Source organism: Limanda limanda, chromosome 11 (assembly GCF_963576545.1).
Source record: "Limanda limanda chromosome 11, fLimLim1.1, whole genome shotgun sequence".
Taxonomy (NCBI): Eukaryota; Metazoa; Chordata; class Actinopteri; order Pleuronectiformes; family Pleuronectidae; genus Limanda; species Limanda limanda.
This window is the reverse complement of record NC_083646.1, coordinates 9,898,237-9,918,367: the sequence shown is the minus strand read 5'-3', so window position 1 is coordinate 9,918,367 and position 20,131 is coordinate 9,898,237. Positions and strand designations below refer to the sequence as shown.

The following is a 20,131-nucleotide window of genomic DNA, read 5'->3' as shown; positions in this document are numbered from 1 at the left end:
TTTCTGTGAGTGAGGGATGCACACGAGCTGTGCACACGTAGACACACACACTCACACACACGCTCACATTACACAAACACACACCAGATTGTGCTCGAGTACATATTCGCACCCACAGAGCATGTGACTGGCCTAATCGGACCCTGACCAGATCCTCTTCTTCACACACAAACACACATACATACCACCCCTCCACACCACACACACACACATGCTCACACAGAGCATGTGACACCTTTCCTTATCGTACCCAAAGCCCACATCACAAATCAGACACATTGTATTTCCTGCTCGAGACAGTAAACTCATTAAATTCGGCTTTTAAACAAAGCACTGTTACATGTGCAACTTTAACACATTTACACACACACACACACAGACACCCACACACACACACACCTGAGTGTGAGCAGCTGGTGTTTGTGTGTGTGTGTGTGTGTGTAACAGCCAGTGCTGACGAAAGAGGTAGAAAATAAACACGGGGCTCATGGGGAGTATTGTAATCCCGACTTCCTGTCACAGTCAGCGCCTATTTACAGCCCAACAATGGACTAGGCACAGGCAGTGCACGCACACACAAGTGGGTTAGTTCCATTCCTTTTTAATGTTTGTGCACGCTGTACTTGTGTTGTGATACTGAAATAGATTGGTGACCTAGCACAGATATCATACTATTGGTTGAATTGTACAGAGAGTTAAACCTCACTTTTGAACTCATTAAATTTAGTCGAAAAATAAATCTTACTTCCAACAACTAACTGTTTTTGGCAATGATAATCTTTTGATGTCTAATTTGCAGCAAATGCTTTATGACATTTAGACTTTTTCTGTTTCAGACCTTGGGTAAAATCTTTGTAGAAGTTGTGTTAAACTTTTACCAAAGGCTCAGATATTAGAAAACAGCATTGGGGGGAAAAAAAAGTAAAATGAGGAAACACAGATGGTCATGCAGGTTGTAGACAAACCCCCATGAAAGACCAAATTAAAGGACATGTCCTGTTGAACAGATAAGAGCAATGACTATTATAATATCTACAAATTATATATGTAATAAACAGTGGTTTTACTTTGAGTCATGTTAACTGGTTTGGTCAAATAAACAAATAGAAGAGTTTATTTGAGGAAAAGATATCAGTGTACAGCATGTCAAATAACACACTGTAGAAATACTGTGATATTTTTCTGTAGATATGCACAAATATGGCTGAGGGGCTGTTTTTGAAACGTCGACTGTATGTTCATTCACTGCCATGGAGCTCCTGCTGCGTCGCTCCGCTTTGATCAGAATGTTTTGGATCACAGCAGGTCTGTGTAATCGCAGCCTTAATTCCTGGCCTAGAATCACACACGGTTACAAGTGAGTTGATAGAAAGCCTCCCCTCTGTTTCCCTGAAGGCTTTGCCTAAATCCATGCTTCCATTGATTGTTCAATCTACTCTTTTGGTTAAACAGAGCTGGATAAAGCCGCATCTTATGGGATGATTCGTTCTGCGGGTGTGTGGTGGCACACATGTGTTGCAGTATGCCTGAATGGGATATGGCAGTTGTTGAGTCAGGATATGAGAGGTGTGTGTGTCTCTGTGTGTCTCTGTGTGTGTGTGTGTGTGTGTGTGTGTGTGTGGGTCTGTGTGTGTGTATGTATGTGTGTAAAACGAGTGTGGTGGGCAGCTAAACACAGGCACTCAAAGAATCTCTTTCTTCTCGTTTGAAGTGAGTTCAAATGCTCTTCAAAGACTGTCTGCCTGTATGACGGAGCAGGAGGGGCGGGCAGGCAGAAAGAACGGGTGACCATGTGCTCTAAACACAGCCTCAGATGCCGTGGCTTGGATTACGCAAAGTTGTTGTCTGCTTCCAACTATGCGTTTCAGCGTTCAGTGTATTAACTGCGTGTGTGTGTCTGTGTGTGTGTGTGAGTGTGTGAAGCCGAGCGCACACAGAATTTTGGTTGGCTTCTCTCTCCACGAGTTGGCTGCCACAAGCCAGGGTCAGGCAGATGTGTCGGTACAGTGATATTATTAGTGTTTGTATTCATACACTGAGTTTCCAGTTTATTAAGTAGACGCATCCAAAACCAATGCACACTAACACAACACTTCTGGAACACTATGCATCTTTTCTACCTTAAAACCACCTTAAAATTACATTAAATTAGGTTGATGGCTCAGCGAATAGGGAGAATGGTACCACTCCTCACTCCGAACGTCTGTTTTTTCTTCATGCAACCTTGTTGAATGTGCACAAACTCCTGTGAGATGTGTGTAACTGACTCGTAGCTGCAACTTCAATTCCCAGAACCAAGAAGAGTGATGCTGAACTGTAGATCAGTTAAAAGACATTAAAAGTGATTAAACCATCAGTTATCGCCGACATTCAGTGAGGAAACTTAACATGAAAAGAATTTGTTACAGGATAGTTTGCTGTTGTTAAGTAAATAGTTACCTAAGTTAGCTTTTGGGATCTCGAATAATACAGATACAAATAAACATGTGTTACTTGGCACAAAGTCACGTATGTGAAATTACCTTGTAGATTTTATTATTTACGGTGCTTGGGAACAAGTAAAAAGGGACAAAAGCAATGTTGTTTTAGTAACACATATATAATATGCATATGCAAAATAAGTAAATTTTCCTCCAGTCAGATTACAATGATGGTTTGTGCTAATTTACATACAATACAGTTGGATCCATTGGTGTTTTGTTTATTTGCTACCCTGGTAATCTATTTTTACATTATCTCGGACCCTCATGTGGGCCACAGCACGGCTGATTGACTTTTCTATCATCAGCTAATTCAATCACAGTTCTGTTGTGGTTTTTACTCTGCTTGACTTCCTGTCTGTCTCCGTCCATCCGTCCCTCAATCTCAACTGCGCCTCCCCCCTCCTTCCCGGACCCTTGTGAGTGTCTCCCCTAGAGCAGAAATTACATGCTGCTTTGTGCCTGGCGTAAACAATGTTTTCAACAGTGCGGGCCTGTCCTGTCTCCCTCTGTCTCTCCTCGTCTCTCACCCTCTCCCATTGCCTCAGGGGACGAGTGAGTGGGTATAAAGCGGGGGGGGGAGGTGGATTGATGAGAGAGAGAGGAGAGGGAGAGGTATCAGTGGGATAAAGGGAGGAGAGGGGGAGGGTTGAAGAGAACAAGTGAAAAAGAGCAACAGTCTGTTCCCAGAGCAAAAAATGGCCCAACAAGTCTGTGTAATAAGCATAATAAGAGGGGGTGAAGGGCGACACCTCCCCACCGCCTAACACACACACACACACACACACACACACACACACACACACACACACACACACACACACACACACACACACACACACACACGGCTGTCTGGATAACTACCAGTCAGTGTAATGATAGTCAATGGGCTCTGATTAACTCGGCATTACCTACATACCCCGAAGCCCCTATCTTTGCCAGCACACTTCACTTAACTTGTGCCAGCAGACACATGTTGGAGGAAGAGGAAGAGGAAGAGCACAGGCTGCAGCTCTAAAAGCAGGTAGGCATGCAGACATGATGAGCAAAGTGCAGTCTGCTTAAATCCCCTGTTAATAGCCGGCGGGGGGGGGTTAAGGTTGAAATGATAGACAGCAGTTTCGGTGAGCATGGCACTCAAGCCTAGTTCCCCCCCCCGATGGACAAACACTCTTGTTTCTGTTTGTTTCTTGTTATCTCCTCCTCTCTGCTTCGCTCCATCTCCCTTATTGTGTGACGGCTGTTCAGCCAGGGATCTAGAGGTTACATAAATTGGATGTTGGATCAGGGGAAGAAAGCAGAGATGTTACATAAAGAGCTGTAGCTGGACAAAGGTTAATAAAAATGGAGCCTTGTACTGTGGGCAGCAGCCACGAGAGAGAGAGAGAGAGGGAGGGAGAGAGCTTGGAAAAAAAAAGAGAGAATGGTCATTACATAAACAGATAAAGATGGGGTGAATTATTGGCGGCTTTGCTTCGGTGTTACATAAGAAGACGAGTCAATCTAGCAAAATGAAAGACAGGATGTGTGAGTGTGCGTGACACTTACCTGACAAAATCTGAACTGAAAAGACAAATTCCTGACCCCGTTATTTAACAGATTAGTGAAGGTACGTGCACACACACAATCCACACAGCGCAACACACACATCTCTAACGTGCATACAACTGCTCACACACTTTCACAATCCACACAGGCTCAAAATAGCTGAACATTTGGCCTTGTTGGGAACACTGCATACGTTGACCTCCCTGATCTCTTAATTGTTTGTTTATCCCAACACAACATCCCTCTGCTCCTCCACAGCTCAGTCCGTCCACTGCTTCTCATCTATCTGTCTGTTGCTATCTCTAACCCCCCCTCCCTCTTGTGTGGGTCTGCTTTGTGCAAATGTCACACAACACTCTGTAATATCTACTACTAAGGAGGGTGAGGTGCAGATGAAAGACTTGTGCTTATTAAAGCGCGCGCTTGAGTGTAGGAGTTCATCTGTCATATTCCCCAACGACCGCGGGAGCAAAACAATACTTTAAAATGAAGTTTGCATTTTTAACACAGACTTAATTAACGCATTTCCACCAAACTCGATGAAAGAATGGGACACAAGCCTTCTGCGAACATATTCACTTTTTTGCCTGAATCCAGACAATGAGAGGAGATTTCTTAAACTTTACAAGATGTGTCCTTTTAAACAACTTTTACCTTGGGAATTTCATAGTGAATGAAAGAATGAGGTTGCAAATAACGGTCAAAATGATTTATCTCCAAGGGGTGGCTGAGCTCATCCTTCTAGATAGGGTGAGGAGTTCAGACATAAGGAGCTCAGAGTAGAGGCGCTGCTCCTTCGTGACAAAGAGGAACAGTTGAGGTGGTTTTGGCCTCTAGTGAGGAGGCCTCTTGGGCACCTTCCTTTGGAGGCTTACCACGGCCAGCAGGGTAGACCAGAACTCACTGGAGGGATTACAGATTCCATCTGACCTGAAAACACCTCAGGAAAGTGTGGCCCAGGAGAGGGAGATGTCTAGGATACCTTACTTTTGCCCACTATGGACATGCATGGACTGGGAGTTTATCAATTCTTGGATCAGTATGAAAATGGGGCATATTTAGGTCCCTTATATGAGAGGTGGAAATTTGGTTCAAAACAAAATAAAAACTAGGAACTAGCAGATTTAAATGGGACTTCATGTTGGACCTTTTGAATATGTATCTTGTGAATTGACACTATTCAAATTTAATTGAATTGAATTGAAATGTTGACACAAGATACATGCAGCCAGTTACTTATCTTGAGTGGGTTTTACATTCTTCTTCTCATGTATGAGCACTGTGTCCTTTCTTAATAATTTTGTTAATTGTGTTTGTTAAATTCTCATTTCCAGATACTACTACAACAAGAGAATTCTTCATAAGACTAAAGGCAAGAGGTTCACCTACAAGTTCAACTTCAACAAGCTGGTTTTAGTCAACTACCCCTTCATCGACATGGGCTCCACTGGTAAGTCTGAGCATTCTAAAGCTGTGTGTGTGTGTGTGTGTGTGTGTGTGTGTGTGTTAGTGTGTGTGTGTGTGTGTGTTTGTGTGTCTGCCTCCTAATTCGACCACATTATAACGTAGACAAGCAGACATTATATATTATCTCTAAGTATTCTCCCCCTTTTCTTCCCTCCTCCCTTCCTTCTCCAAATTTCTAGGAAGCAATGTTCCTCAGAGTGCCCCTCCTGTCCCCACCGGTGCAGGAAGCCACTTCCGCTTTCCTCCTTCAACACCTTCTGATGTCCTCTCCCCCAACGAGGACCTGCGTAGCCCCGGTGGCATGTTCAGCTCTGTGGCCCGACGCATGGCTCGAGGCTCCGTCAGCGACTGCAGCGACGGCACCTCGGTCAACTCTGAGATTGAGGACGGCAACACAGGAGCGGGTGAGGAGAGAGGGGAGAGGGTAGTGAGCGGAGGAGGAGGAGGACCTGGTGTAGGAATAGGCTACCGGAGTATGATCCATCCTCGTCTGTCTCATGAGACCCTCTTCCGGATGTACGGAGGAGGCAACCCGGCCGGACACCCAGGCTCCCGGGGCCACACCGGGCACCGTATGCACCAGGAGCCCCATTCCCCCTTCCCTGTGTCCCCTCTGCCAGGGCCGGGAGGGTCCGGCCTCCTGGCCCCTCCTCTGTCCCCTGCCCTCTCCATGACCCCCACATCTCACCTGCCCTACACCCCTTCACCCACCTTGTCCCCCATGTTAGGCTCCCACTTCTCCTTCAATCCAGACGACATGAAGCGCTACCTGCAGGCCCACACCCAGTCGGTGTACAACTACGGCCTCAGCCCGAGAGCTTTCCTCCAGTACCCCAACATCATCATCCCGCACCCCCACCGACCCACCGCCGACAAGTCCGGTCTGAGTGGAGAGAGAGGAGCGGCAGAGAGAGCAGAAAGAGCAGCGACAGCAGGCGGAGGAGAGAGGGGAGGAGAGCGGCACCACCATCCGTCTCTGGGTCACTCCACCCACCACCACCAACACCCTCACTCTGCTCACCCTCACCCTCACCCCCATTCCCATCCCATGCATCACCCGCTCCATCTGGGTGAGGAGCCTCAACACATGTCTCCCTTCAAGTTCAAGCTGCAGCCACCGCCACTGGGCAGGAAGCAGAAGGAAACTCCAATCCACAGCAAACACAGGCAGAGCTCGCTGTCCTCAGGATCCGGGTCCATGACGTCATCGGGTCTGGGCTCATCACTGTCGTTCGGCAGTGACATGAGCTCAGCCAGCGGCTCAGGCCTCATCTCTGCCTCCTCTTCAACACAGTCTCTAAACAGCGCCGGACTTCCCAAGATTAAGGTGAGACACACTCTGATCTGTGTAAGTCCAGGCAAGAAAAAATATGAGATAAGAATCAACACAAGAGCCTGAAAAAGTTTTTAAAAAACATAATTAAAACAGCTTCAGCCGTATATACTATATATAACATTGCTGGTGATTCACTGATTCGCTACCAATCAGTTCTTCCATTTTCTGTTTTCCTCTTGTGTTCATTGTAATCTTAATCGCTTCTTTCCTGTCTGTCCAGGTGGAGCCAATCTCTGACATAGAGTCTGAGGAAGAGGTGGAGGTGACCGACATCAGTGATGAGGACCCAGATGAAAGAGATGAAGAGTTCTTCTCCTCTCGCCACTTAAGAGCCTCTGACCACCGCATCCACCACCACCTTGCTAACGGCACAGCCGCAGCCCATCATCATCACCACCATGATGAGGACCTGGACGAGGATGTCTTCAAAGCCCCGGCTCCGCCTCCACCTGGCCTGATGCCCTTCTTCACCTCGCAGCACGCACACTCCGCACATCGTGTGGTGCCCACCCTCAAGACGGAGCCCATCGAGCCAGTGGAGAGCAGCACGCCTCCCCCTCCGATCAGCCCGTCTCCCCAGACCAAGTGCATCCCCCTGAAGCTGCGCTTCAAAAGGCGCTGGAGCGAAGACCAGCGTATGGAGGCCTCACAGGAGGAGTCGGACGATAAGAAAGTACGAGCAGAGGAGGAGAGGGAAAGAGAGAGGCAAAGTAATGGACGGATGGAGATGGAAGAGGACAGGACAGGGAGCGGAGAAGGGGACAGTCCTCCCCCACTGGCCTACGAGGGCTCTTTAGCCACGCCGCTGGCCTCACACAGGAGGGTGAGTGCAGAGCTGCATCGTGCCACTGCACAGCTGTCGCTGGAGAACAAAGACTGCTGATGAGAATCCCAGCGTTAACACTACTGTCCCAGTAGCACAGGAGTATGTAAATGGTTCCTCTGTAATCCCTCTCCCATACTGACAAACTAGAATCCTGAGCAGAGTTTGACCGACACATACATTCAAAACCAGCTCCTCAAAGACCCGGCAGCAACGTCCTGTCTGCATCACGACTCCTCTGGGACCGATCCTGTGGGAGGAGGGAGGAGCTCCCACTCCATCCCAGGCACGGTGACTGTACCAGGGCTGAAATCAGACGGCTGCTGCCTCGTGATACCTGGCCTCTAGTTCACCTCCCACCTGGCCAGTGAAGCTCCAGACGCCCTGTCCCAGTAGCACGGCTCCTGCCTTCAGACCCCGACCAGTAGGACCAGCAGCCAGTCAAGACTTCACTCAGGACACACACACACACACACACACACACACACACACACTCCCTTACAGCCCAGCAACACAAACTCACACACACTCCTCCCATCAAACTGTTCCTTCAAGACAACAGGACTCTGACAAGTGCCTGTATCTAAAACCCACCGCCCTGGATTGGAGCAAAGATGGGAGAGTGTGGCGGAGGAGTCTTTGAGTCTGTCCGATCACAAGGACAAAAAGGAAAAGTGTGTGTGCAGGTGAACGACTGAAGAGCAGAGCTGTTGGTGTTGTCTGACTGACTCTTAAACCTGACCCACTCCACTCAGGGAAGCCTATTGATGTATGTTTATTTGATTCATGCACACACTCGAAAAGATAAAACAAAAAGCAAAAAAAAAACAGCCAACGGTGAATGGGACTTGGGGACTATGGACACACAACGGTGTTCCCATCAACGCAAGACCATAAGAACTCACAGACACACACAGACACACACTCTGAATCTCTGGCACACTGCTCCCTCAGAGATTATGACTTTTGTACAACCTTCTTTCTGTCTCTCTCCCGTCCTGCCCCTCTTTCTCTCGCGGACCACCTGCGGAAACATCACGACTCCACTCACAGAAAATGACAGACGATGGAAAAGGAGGCGAGACGCTGGGGGGGGGGGGACCACAAGGGGGAAGAAGGCAGCAGTGGGGAGGAGGGATTTGCGAGGGGGTCCCAATAACTTTGAACTAACCTTCTTCACCTCACCTAACATGGCGTGTACACTGAAAACGGTTTCCCTCAGTCACCAGCTAAAGCTCCTCTAACAATCATAGTGTTAAATGAAACCAGCAACACACACACACACACACACACACACACACACACACACACACACACACACACACACACACACATACACACACACACACACACACACACACACACACACACACACACACACTGCCTCTCTATGCCTTGTTTTGATAGCGTGTACAGAAGTGCAAACTGAGCTGTAATAACAAACACACAGACTATATCTTTATATATTATAAATGAGACAATTGAAGAAAAGTGAGATTTTAAAAGAACCATAGCGTTTTAATGACATTTTTAAAGTGGATAATTTCGAGTGGTCCGTGTCATCCCACTCATTCAGTTATAGAGTACGGAGGGTGGGTTGGGGGTCCTGGGTTTTCTTGTACATTTGTTTCATATATGCCAGAGATTAAAAAAATCACACTGGCCTACGCACCAGCTAAAGGAGTGTTCTCTCTCAGCGCACATCACCCGGCTCTCTCCTGTCTGTACAGTGGAGTTCAGCATCCTGAGCTGCCCTGGCCCCGGGCCGCCTCTCCAGGCCTCCCTGTGTGTGTGTGTGTGTGTGTGTTTGTGAGGAAGACAGAGATAGATATAGCTCATGGGTTATTATTGAAGCAGTAATCCTGTCTTTTCGTCAAGGCCAGTTACCGTAAGTTCACAGCAGCTGTGCATTGGGGCGGGGGGGGTGTGTTAATTATTACTGTAAGATAGCCGTAAAAAGGTCTGACACGTGAGCCCCTGTCCTGAAACACCCTCCACCCAATTCTATGCACATACACACACAAACACACACACACGATCGTGTTTGTGATCGTTGTAACATCCTGGAGCTTTTCGTCTCTGCGGCCAGGTCATCCGGCCGTCTGATTGGTTATCTGAGCTGCGTTGACCAGAGAGAGGCCTGTCCCTGTCTGGCCAGCGACAAGACGGATCTATAGCACTGAGCTGTGAGATAGATGGCCTCCAGGCGGTCTGTGTAGCTGAGCTGATCAAATTTCCTCATCAGACCCCTGTGGTCTGGACTGGAGCGTGTCACAACACAAACACACACACACACACACACACACACACACACACACACACACACACAACACACACACACACACACTCCACACTCACTAAGTCCCGCGTCTGTATTGGAACTGACAGCTGCCTTATTACTACGTTTCATATCTCAGCAGCAGATGAGGCATCAGTCTACCTGCTCTGCACTCTTTCTCTCCTTCTCTTCGGTTTCGTTTTTTGTTTTCTCCTCGGCCCGTTTCCGCCGTTGTCTGACTTCCTGCTTCCTGTGGCGTGCTGTGACTCCGTGGTGATGCAGCGTGGTGGAGCGACCGACTGGAGTCTGATTCTGATCGACCTCCACAGACAAACTGGTGGTGACAACTCTCCATCAAAAATGATAATGGTCGCCCAGTTTAATTTTTTCTGATGTCAATATTGCTCTTGATTATTGTCGTTCTTTTTGTCGTCATCTGGTTATTTACCTCTCCACCTTGCATTATTATTATTATTATTATTATTATTCCATGGTTCTGTTAGCTGTTGTTTTTTTATGTTGTGTACATCCGGTCCGATGACGTGGAGACCCACTCCCCAGCCTCCCAGCCTCCATTCCCTGTTTCAATCCTTCACTCCCCTGAAGCAGAAATCGTTTTTTTTTTTTTCCTGTCTTTAATTTTTACAAATGTAATATAACTAAAATGTGTAATTTGAATTTTGATGCTGACAGAGAAATAACATCGGGGGGGATGAGAGTAACGAGCAGCGCGGAGGATTTTATTCAGGGGCAGAGGGGGAAGTGATTTGATCTTTTTTTTTTGTCATGTATTGTAATTTTTATTTTATAATGTTACTTCTCTCTCTCTCTCTGTCTCTCTCTATCTCTCTATCTGTTGTATATTTTAAAATTTTTGGGGGAGGGGGGGTCGGGGTTCTATCATTTTAAAAGAAGAAAAAAGATGTGTATTGTTTTACTGTGTAAACGTCAAATCTTCTCCCTCTTTCAGTCTCTTCTTTCACCTCGTCTCCCCCCCGAGCGGTTACATAACACTCAGATGGAGAGATGAGAGTTAATACCATGATGTAACATTGAATTTCTCCACTTCTTTTCGTGTTTTTGTTTTTTTTCCAAACTTGTAATTAAGCTGTAATCAGGGTTAATTAAAACCAGTTAAAACCCAATATGAGCATCGCTGTGTTTGTTTATGATCGTCTCTCACTCACTCACACATCCATATTTATAGACGACATGTAATCAGACGGCAGAGTTTTATAACCGGGTTATGAGTAAACAAGGAGATTAACCTCTGACCCTTTGTCTTGTCAACAACGAGCTGACAGTTAGATGACTCGTCGTGGTATTTCTACGATTAATTACAATGAAAAGAACACAACATTAAACGACAGCTGTGCTTTACTTTGAGCTTTTGGGAAACATTGTCTCCAGGTCTGAGGTAAATCATCTTAAAAGCAGAAGTTAATTTTAGGGAAATCCACTTAGTGGCTGAGTTTGGTGAACAAGCCGCAGACAGGAGCCGTTGAGCAGAGTCACCAACTGTAGAAGGTGTTTTAAGTTATAGAAAACTGGGAAATGAGCAAATGTTGAGTAACCATAGACTTTTAGATGGACAACCAATCTCAACTTCCTCCCACTATCCAGAAATGAAGCCAAAACATCCCAAATACAAATACTCACTGCCATCTTGAACATTTGGATAAAGGGGGAGCAGTCGGGGGGGATGGAGTTATGCTGCACGCTGGACCAATCACAAGTCATTCTCAGCTGTCAATCATGACGTTCCACCCTGTTGTATAGCATCAAACAACTATTAAACACCAAATAAACATCTTAACAAACATAAGTGTGTTAATCTTTGGAGCAATTTCCATCTTTATAAACAGTTTATGGCTGTAACCATTGAATTAGGAGACTATTAGGCCTTGGCCGAGGTTTGAGCTCTACTCAATTCCATGTATCACTTTCTTTAATAGGAGTTTCCCGAGGAATAATAAATGGATCTTCACAAAAGAAATCTGACCTTTAGAGGACTGATATCTTCAGTGTGTGAAAATTGTTGCCAATTAGATTAATAATCCGGATTTAGCAGCTTTAAATGTGGTTTTGTTGGGAGGGGGGAGGAGGAGGCTTTCTTCAGCTACTATAGAAACAAATGGGGCTACGAACCTGTAACCACCAGTGTGTTGCACTAATAATGTGGATTCAGTAGGTCATCAACATGTTGTGTGTTTCTTCTATAGTTTTCAAACACACATGATGGATTTGATGCAGAGTTGAAGGAGGCTGCTGGGCGGAGGAGTTTGCTCCATAGTGACACCACCGCTCTGACCTTAGCGAGGGGTCACCATACACCATGTGTGTGTGTGTGTATGTGTGTGTTTGACCTGCATGGACCCCGCTAGTGACACATCAGTCATCCAGATGCTCCATTCAGACAGAAGAGAGTGAAAGAGAAAGAGACCACAGGAACCACTGCGCTCTCTCACCTGAGCCACATCCCTCCTCCCCCCCTCGCTTCCTCCGAGCGCCTGCTTTCGCAGAAACCTGCTCACAGCCGACTCTCTTCACCATATATAACCTCAACCTGTGCATTGTGCACACACTGCACGGCAAGGAGCCTTTGTGAATTTCACACACCTACAAACACACACACACACAGGCCTGTTGCATCCTCTGTTAGACTTCTGCTCTGGTGAAATACAGGAGGCCTCTCTGCGAGTACCTTCACCACATCCTCCACCGTACGGAGAAGAGCTGCACCACACAGGACTGAGCCACTTTCATAGCGACTGCACGGTGTCACAACACGAGCACAGACAAGTGTGTGCACGCATTGATGTGGTTGGTTTGAAACTCTTGCACTCGTATTTCCTTTTTTCTGCTTCCTTCCCGTCAATCTCTCTCTCTCTCTCTCTCTGTTCCACCAACACCAGCCCGAAGAGAGATGTCGTATTGATTTTCTTCACAGAGACATCACTCACTGACCTGATGGGAAACAAGTGAAAAACACTCCAGTGAAATGGGCCCAACTTGACTTCTTTAATACACCACTGAAAGTACTGGTCTCCTTTGCTGCCGCTGTTCTGTCATTTCCCATTGGCTGTCGCCCCCTGTTGTTGGAACAGCTCACTGCATATTGGGAGCTGGTTTTTAACAACTGTGTCTCAGTGCTGGGGAGGATTTTTTCTGTTCATTTAATTGACCACGTCTACTGGCTTTAACATAAAACCCCAAAGGAACGTATGTAATATACATGATTGGATGAGTTCAGTTTTAATATAGTTTAAAAACTTACATATTCAAATGGTTGTTATCCCCCATTGAATATTATAATATTTAGAACTTTTTTTCCCATTAATATTATCATTATCATTTTGCCCTTTTTTCACTATTTTTAACCATCACAGTTTACATTTTATTCTTTTTCAAATAGTTTGAGTTTTTAATAGATGTACTCATATAATTAGGTGTATTATAATATTCAAAAGTACATTTACACATGTTATAAATGTTTTGTTACAACGTGTACGGGCTTCAACATAGAAACTCAATAGGAAGTTTAAATTGGAATTTTTATTTTAGATTTTTAACATTGCTATTTTTTTTTTAATTAAATATCACCAATTTGAAATTCAGCATACCTTCACATATAGTCTGCCTTTTAATATAAAGCACCTTTTTATTGTCAAAAGTTGAAATACAAATTAAGTTTATTATTATGCCTTTTTTTTTCTTCTTTTGAACTCTCACAGTTTACATCTGTTTCTGACAGATTGAGTTTACAGTGTTTAGAAATGCTCACATAATTTGGTGTTGATTTGTACAATAGTACAGTTATATACTGTTTCTGAACAGTTGTGAATCTATAGCCTGTGTTATACAATGACATATTAAATACTAATAAGAGGATGGACACTAATGAAGAAGATCCCTGATTTGAAAACGCTCCCTGTTCCTTATCTCGTCTCTATCACAGACAAGAATCTGTGTCCGAGGACATGAGTCCATGAGCGTTGTGTCTTCAGCTCAGGGACACGACGAGGACCCTGAGGAACAGCTGAGTGGTGTAAAGTTACTGTGAACAAGAATGCAGCGAGTACAAGGGCCCAGTGTTCTCTGTAGTGCAGCCGGCGAGGATGCCAGCGTCCTGCACCACCTCGGTGGGGCTGTGAAGATGCTACGGTGTTATTCAGTCGTTTATCAGGGACAGGGACCAAACTTCAGAAGAATACAGCAGCTGTTCGTGCTTCAGTCCATGAAGGAGAGAAACATTCAGAGACTTTGTTTCCTTTAGTCCAACATGTTTTATCTCCAGGTTTGATAGTGCCGTTTCCTGGCATGATGATCTCCCCTTAATCCTCGACCTTGCAGGGCCTGAGTTACTCAAACCCTTCAGACCCACACTCCATCCCTAACAGCCCAAGGTAAAAGACAGCACAGGTTCAGTGGAAAGAAAGTACAAAGCTATTCAAAGACCCTTATGTGAGGTGGAGCTTGCCTCAGCCGCCGGCGGAAGATGAAACCAAAATGTGATAAGATGAAGTTGTAAAGACTCAGAAGAAGCAGAAACCAGGCGTCATGATTCAGTGATGTTCAGCAGATAGACTGTGGTAACTGTCTCAGGATGTAACTAAGTATGTAAAGTACAGTTTTCATGAATCTGTACTTTACTCGTATATAATTATTTTCTGGTACTTTTTACTTTAAATCCACAACATATATCAGCAGATACCTGTACTTTCTACTCTAATATACTTTTACAAAGCATTGTGATATATATTTACATTGTTTTTTTATTTTTGAAGTAATTAATAGCAAGAGGGGAATTGATCCAATCAGAGTGGACATAGGTAACATCACACCCCACCTTTAAATATATGTATGTATAAATATATTTCAAAGCAAGTAATAAATAACTTTTACTCAAGTAGAAAGGACATGATCTGTAGCCAATTTAAATGCAATCTTCCATAAGTGGAGACATTTTAATCCAAAACACAAACACCGTAATAAGCATAATTGAATATTTGCACTACTGCACAAATTGAACTATTGTTGTTTTATTTTTCTCCTCATCTGTAAAGATATATATTAAGATATATATATTTTATTTTCTATTTTAAATTTTTGATATTCTATTTTATTCTATTTTATTTTATTCTATTTTATACTATTTCTATTTTTATTTTATTTTTTTGGTTGAAACTACTGAGCATTGCTTAAAGAGAGCCTGTGACCCAAGTATTTCAATGCCAGTGACTGTTTCATGTTATCTCTGTGCATTTGACAATAAAAATCTTGAATCTTGAATCTAGAAATTTCAATATCGCGGTGGCACAAGAGGAGAAGTCGGGGGGGTCACAGAAGACACAGGGATCCAGAGTGTCCGTGTGACATCACGGAGCGACATGTTCAATCCTCTCTGAACCGTCACTGTCTCTGTTCGACTGTCGCTTCTCATTGTTTTATTGGAACGCAGCTTTTCCATGACGGCACAGCGCTCGTTTGGAGAAGCTTTTCTTCCCCTCTGATGGGGTGTGATGAGGTCGGCCTGGGCTGGGTGAGAGGCTGAGGTGAGGGTCGGAGGTCAGGGGTCATGCTACTGTGAGCTTTAAGACTCTGACAGTGTGAGACATCCCTGCTGCTGGCTTTGTGTGGAGTTATGGTTAGTTTACAGTCAAGTGGGACGGGGGGGGAACAATAGAGACGAGACTGCTGCTGAGCGTCTGACTCGTTAATCCAAACTCTTTTACTGCTGTTGCCAAAGTGAAAACATGAAATATCTCCCCTGTCACAGCCTCTCGTCTTCCACCTCTCCCTCCTCTCCCTCCTCTCCCTCCGCTCAGTCTCCCTCGGCTGCTGTCTGTACCTGAGGCCGGGGGCCGACGGCAGAGCCCAGCAGGAGAGGAGGGTCTCGGGTGTTTGACTGACAGGCCAGTGATGAGCGCACACAGAGGGGGTGAGGGGTGGAGGTCAGAGGTCGGAATCCCATGGAGTGGGGGAGAGCAGGGCTGGGGAAACAGACAGGGGGGGGGGGGGGCTCTGCTAACAAGGAGGGGTGGTCGGTGCGGACGCATGACAAGAGACAAGAGAGGAAGACCTGAAACACTGAAGATGATGCTTTGAGGCTTTATTGATCCTCTAGTGGAGCAAAGAGGGAACCACAGAGGAAGCAGGAATATATTTATAATAAAGTTATTAAAGACTAAACTTTTACAACGAGTCAGTTGAGGACATTAGAACTTGACAACCAGTCAAACTCCCTGTGCTGAGGACGAGAGAAGGTGGTGAAAACATCTGGAAAAAAGACTAGAGAGGCGACCTTCACCCTGTTTGGTCAAACGTGTAAAAAGCCACGTGTCATAACCAAAGCAAAAGCAAAATGTGAAAAATATTTAGAATACAGAAACTAATTTATGTTTTACAAATGAGAAAATTTAAAGAAAATTATGAAAATGAGAGCCTAAGACACATTTTATTTCAGTTCCCAATATCACTACTATGGAGCAACTGCAGAGACACAGAAACACCACACAAATTAGGTTATAACTTGTCAGGGGCGGCATAGTGGACCAGCGGTCTGCACTCTCGCCTCACAGCAACAAGGTTCTTTGTTTGAACCCTGGTTTCTGTTTGGAGTTTGCATGATCTCCCCGTGTCCCTGGACATTTAGACAGATTGGGGTTAGGTCCAGAATGTCCTCTGCCTCTTGTCCAATGTGAGCTGAGATTCGATCCAACTTTTTTAAAGGATAAGTGGTATCGTTAATGGATGGATGGATAAAATATCAGAAAACAGAACATGGTCTTTATTTCCTGAAGCCCAGTCGAACAATTCTTTTAAATGTGTCTGACCCTCAGTCAAAGACCAAAACAATGTTGAGTTTACTATAACATAAATCTCTTTTATCAATCTTTCCAGTGAATTGTTGGCACTTTAATAGTTAATCAGTCATTGGACCTGATGCCCACTGACTTCCTGTAAATGGATGAATCCATTAATCAGCTGATCTTTCAGCGATGGTTGGCTTCTGGGTTCCTGAAAGAAATAACATTGGCCTGGACTCCTCCTTGATACAAGCTTGTTATAACAGCACTTTATAATAAGTAAGCAATGACAAACTTTTTTTTAAACTCAGAAACAGTGTTTGGCCACCAGAGAGCACTAACACATATTCTAATCTGTAAAATGTGTCCCTGTGTGCAGAGGCCTCAGCTCTCTAACAACCACATCTCAAATTCAATCATTATCCTGTGGGCTTTTTAAACATGAATAGCTCCCAGTGTGTTTTATACTTCCTTTTAAGCCTGTGTAGAAATGTATTGATGTCGACCTCGGAAATAATTCAACACACCAGCTCAGAGAATTAAAGTCCCAGTTCACACAATGTTTTGACAATTCTGCAGCTGCAGTACTGAAGTATGACAACTAGATGTCACCCTACATCAACATTTGATCATCAACTGTTGTCTCTGTCTGTCTCCCTCTTTCCCTGTACACACACACACACACACACACACACACACACACACACACACACACACACACACACACACACACACACACACACACACACACACGCACACACACACACACACACACTCTCTCAACAAAATCTACAGCTCATTTCAACCAATCAGTGCTTCCTTCTGTTTTTAGATCCACGCCTCTCCTCTCCCATCACTGCGCAGAGGCTCAGCGTGAGAGCATCAGGACCGGATCCCACCGCCAGGGGTCGCTGCTGCCCCCGGATCCCCGCGTAGATGTCTGTCTCAGCGTGATTGTGGTGAACACACGATATTATGTAATGTTTACTATTCTGTCTCTTCATGGTGCTGTGGCTCCACTTCTTCTGTGCAGGGGTTAAAGGTCACGGTGCATATGTGTGTGTGCGGTGTGTAATCACGTGTGCATGAGGCCCTGTCACGCACCTAACACGCACCTGCACACGCACATCTCCTCCATCTTTCAGGACTCAGCCGCCATCAACTCCTCCATCACCTCCTCCATCACCTCCTCCTCCATCAGCGCTCCCGCTTACAAACGCGGGGTTAGCCGAGTTCGCCAGACCACGCCCCCTCGGTCCAGCTGGTGGCAACAATCGTGATGACATCACCGCCGCGCGCGTCCATTGGTCCTGGGACGTCGCCGGCTCGCCCAATCGCCTGCCGCTGCGGTGACGTCAGCGGAGAGCGGTCCCGTTCACTCGCAGCGGTGTGGGCGGGGCGGAGACGCCGGCGACGTCAGAGCGAGCAGGAGAGCGCTGCGCCCTGATTGGCTGAGGGCGGTGAAAGCGAGAGTCTGTTGCTGAGAGAAAAAGGGAGAGAGAGGAAAAGGGAGAGAGAGAGACGGAGCGGAGGAGTCGTGCTCCGGCTCCGGGAATCGAACCTGTGACACGCCGCGGCTGTGTCTCTCCTCTGTTACTGGGTGTAGCTACATGCTAACAGCTGTTAGCCGGCTGAGTCTACACGGTCCTCATAATGTTGTGTTTTAAAACACCGAGCTGCAGCTCAGCGACACTGCACCTGTCAATCACGGCAAACACCCGCCCTCCTCAGCGTGTGTGCCTTTCTATTGGCTCCGGGTGGTGAGCTCCCTCCCCTCGGCCCTCCCCCGTGCTGTTCCTATGGTTCCCAGCGCTCTCATTGGCTACTGTAAACTTTGGGACAGGACACCGCATACGAGCCGCCATTGGCTGCGCACGCACGTCCGTCAGCAGCACTTTGACAGCCGGCCACGCCCCTCGGTCCGTGGCGCCGCCGCCCATTGGCTACTGTACCTGTCAGCCACATGTGATTGGTCCGCTCGCCCAGCTGTAAGTGGTTCATTCACCATTTTGTGTCTGTAGTGGGAAAAAGAAGAGCGATAGTTTTCCACAGCCGTGTTTGACTTTCTGCTGCGGGGGGGGGGAGACATGTTCTGCGGAGGAAAAGTGAAGAGTGAGGGGGCAGCGCACGGAGCTCAACAGCCGGGGGAGGTGACGGGGAGTTGTAAGAGCCTCCACGGCGGCGGAACGAGGCTGTGAATCCTCCCGCGGCGAAGGGAACAGCGCTGGTTCGGGTGAGTTGAAACTTAAAGTTTAGCACAGGAGCTGTTTGCACCTTTAGCACGACACCGGGACGAGCTGCTGGTTCCACTGGTTCCGCTGGTCCGGAGAAGCGGAGCGACCGAGGAGCCGAGGGAGGGAGAGGGGAGGGGTGCGGGTGGAACAGCCGCAAAAACTTTCCCAAATGTTTCCCCGCAGTCTCCGCACGCCACGGAACAAGCTTCCGACCTGGAATCACAAACACGCAGTTACTCTCCAGCACTTTTTCACCTTCGCCGGGGAGTTTTTTTTTTTTTTTTACGCTAGCGTAGTAAAAAAAAAAAAAGCAGAAAACTACCGAGCCGTTCGCAGCTTCGACGTGTTTACGAAGCAGCTGCGAGAGGTCAGTATGTGTTTTATAAAAAGGAAAATGGAGGAAAACATCAGGAGCTTGTTTCCTCGCTGGGAGGCGGACGCTGTCATGATGTGGGGACGAGGACCAGGACTCTGCTGCCGATGCGTACTACGACTCCTACAACCACCACTACTACTACTAACATACTGAGCTGCTTACTAGAGCGAATCCCTGCATAGCCCTGCTTTCAGACCAAGTTTGTAGAAATCCTACAGGCGGAGTGTCACCGTGCAGAAGCTCCTCCGGACTCCGATGGATGTTTCAATGCAAAACAGCGTTGCACGGAGGAGAATAAAAAAAAATAGGCCCGTGTAGTGTGAGTGGATGATTATAAAACGTGACTTGAAACCGGTTGTTTGTGTTTGTTAGCGAGCCCCGTGCAGAGGAGCAGCCTCCAGTCATAACACTCCTCTGACATTCTGCAGCGCTGCTCGTAGTACTCGCACAGATCGGCGCAGAGAAGCATTCGGTGTTTTCTCGGCTGTTCCCATCACCAACACACACTCACACTCACCAACACACACGCACTATCACACACACACACACTTTTCTGCACTGCAATCAGGGACATCTCTGACTGGGCAGTTTGAAAACACTCCCGTCATACCTCGCTACCTGTGTGCATTTTTAAGTGATAGGGTTCTTTTTTTTCTGACATCTGGAAATCGTCCCGCCCCTGTCATGCAGATTGTCTGGTTTGTCCCACTTGTTCACGCAGAGGACAAACCCCTGACGTTGGAGGCATCTTTGCATAGCTTGTTGGCCATTGATGTGGCA

General features: G+C 46.4%; 2 protein-coding genes across 2 annotated transcripts in view; both read left to right on the top strand.

Moving 5' to 3' along the window:
• The window catches only part of erfl3 (Ets2 repressor factor like 3), a 41,871-nt gene extending 33,138 nt beyond the window's left edge, over positions 1–8,733 (top strand). The window contains exons 3-5 of the mRNA XM_061080709.1: positions 5,363–5,478; positions 5,675–6,822; positions 7,052–8,733. Coding sequence (XP_060936692.1) covers positions 5,363–5,478; positions 5,675–6,822; positions 7,052–7,714 — 1,927 coding nt within the window. The 3' untranslated portion in view covers positions 7,715–8,733. The remainder of the gene's footprint in view (positions 1–5,362; positions 5,479–5,674; positions 6,823–7,051) is intronic.
• A 10,119-nt stretch (positions 8,734–18,852) lies between these two features.
• cicb (capicua transcriptional repressor b) overlaps positions 18,853–20,131 on the top strand; it is a gene marked incomplete in the record, with an annotated part of 32,640 nt that continues 31,361 nt past the window's right edge. Inside the window, 1 exon segment of the mRNA XM_061080680.1 lies at positions 18,853–18,974.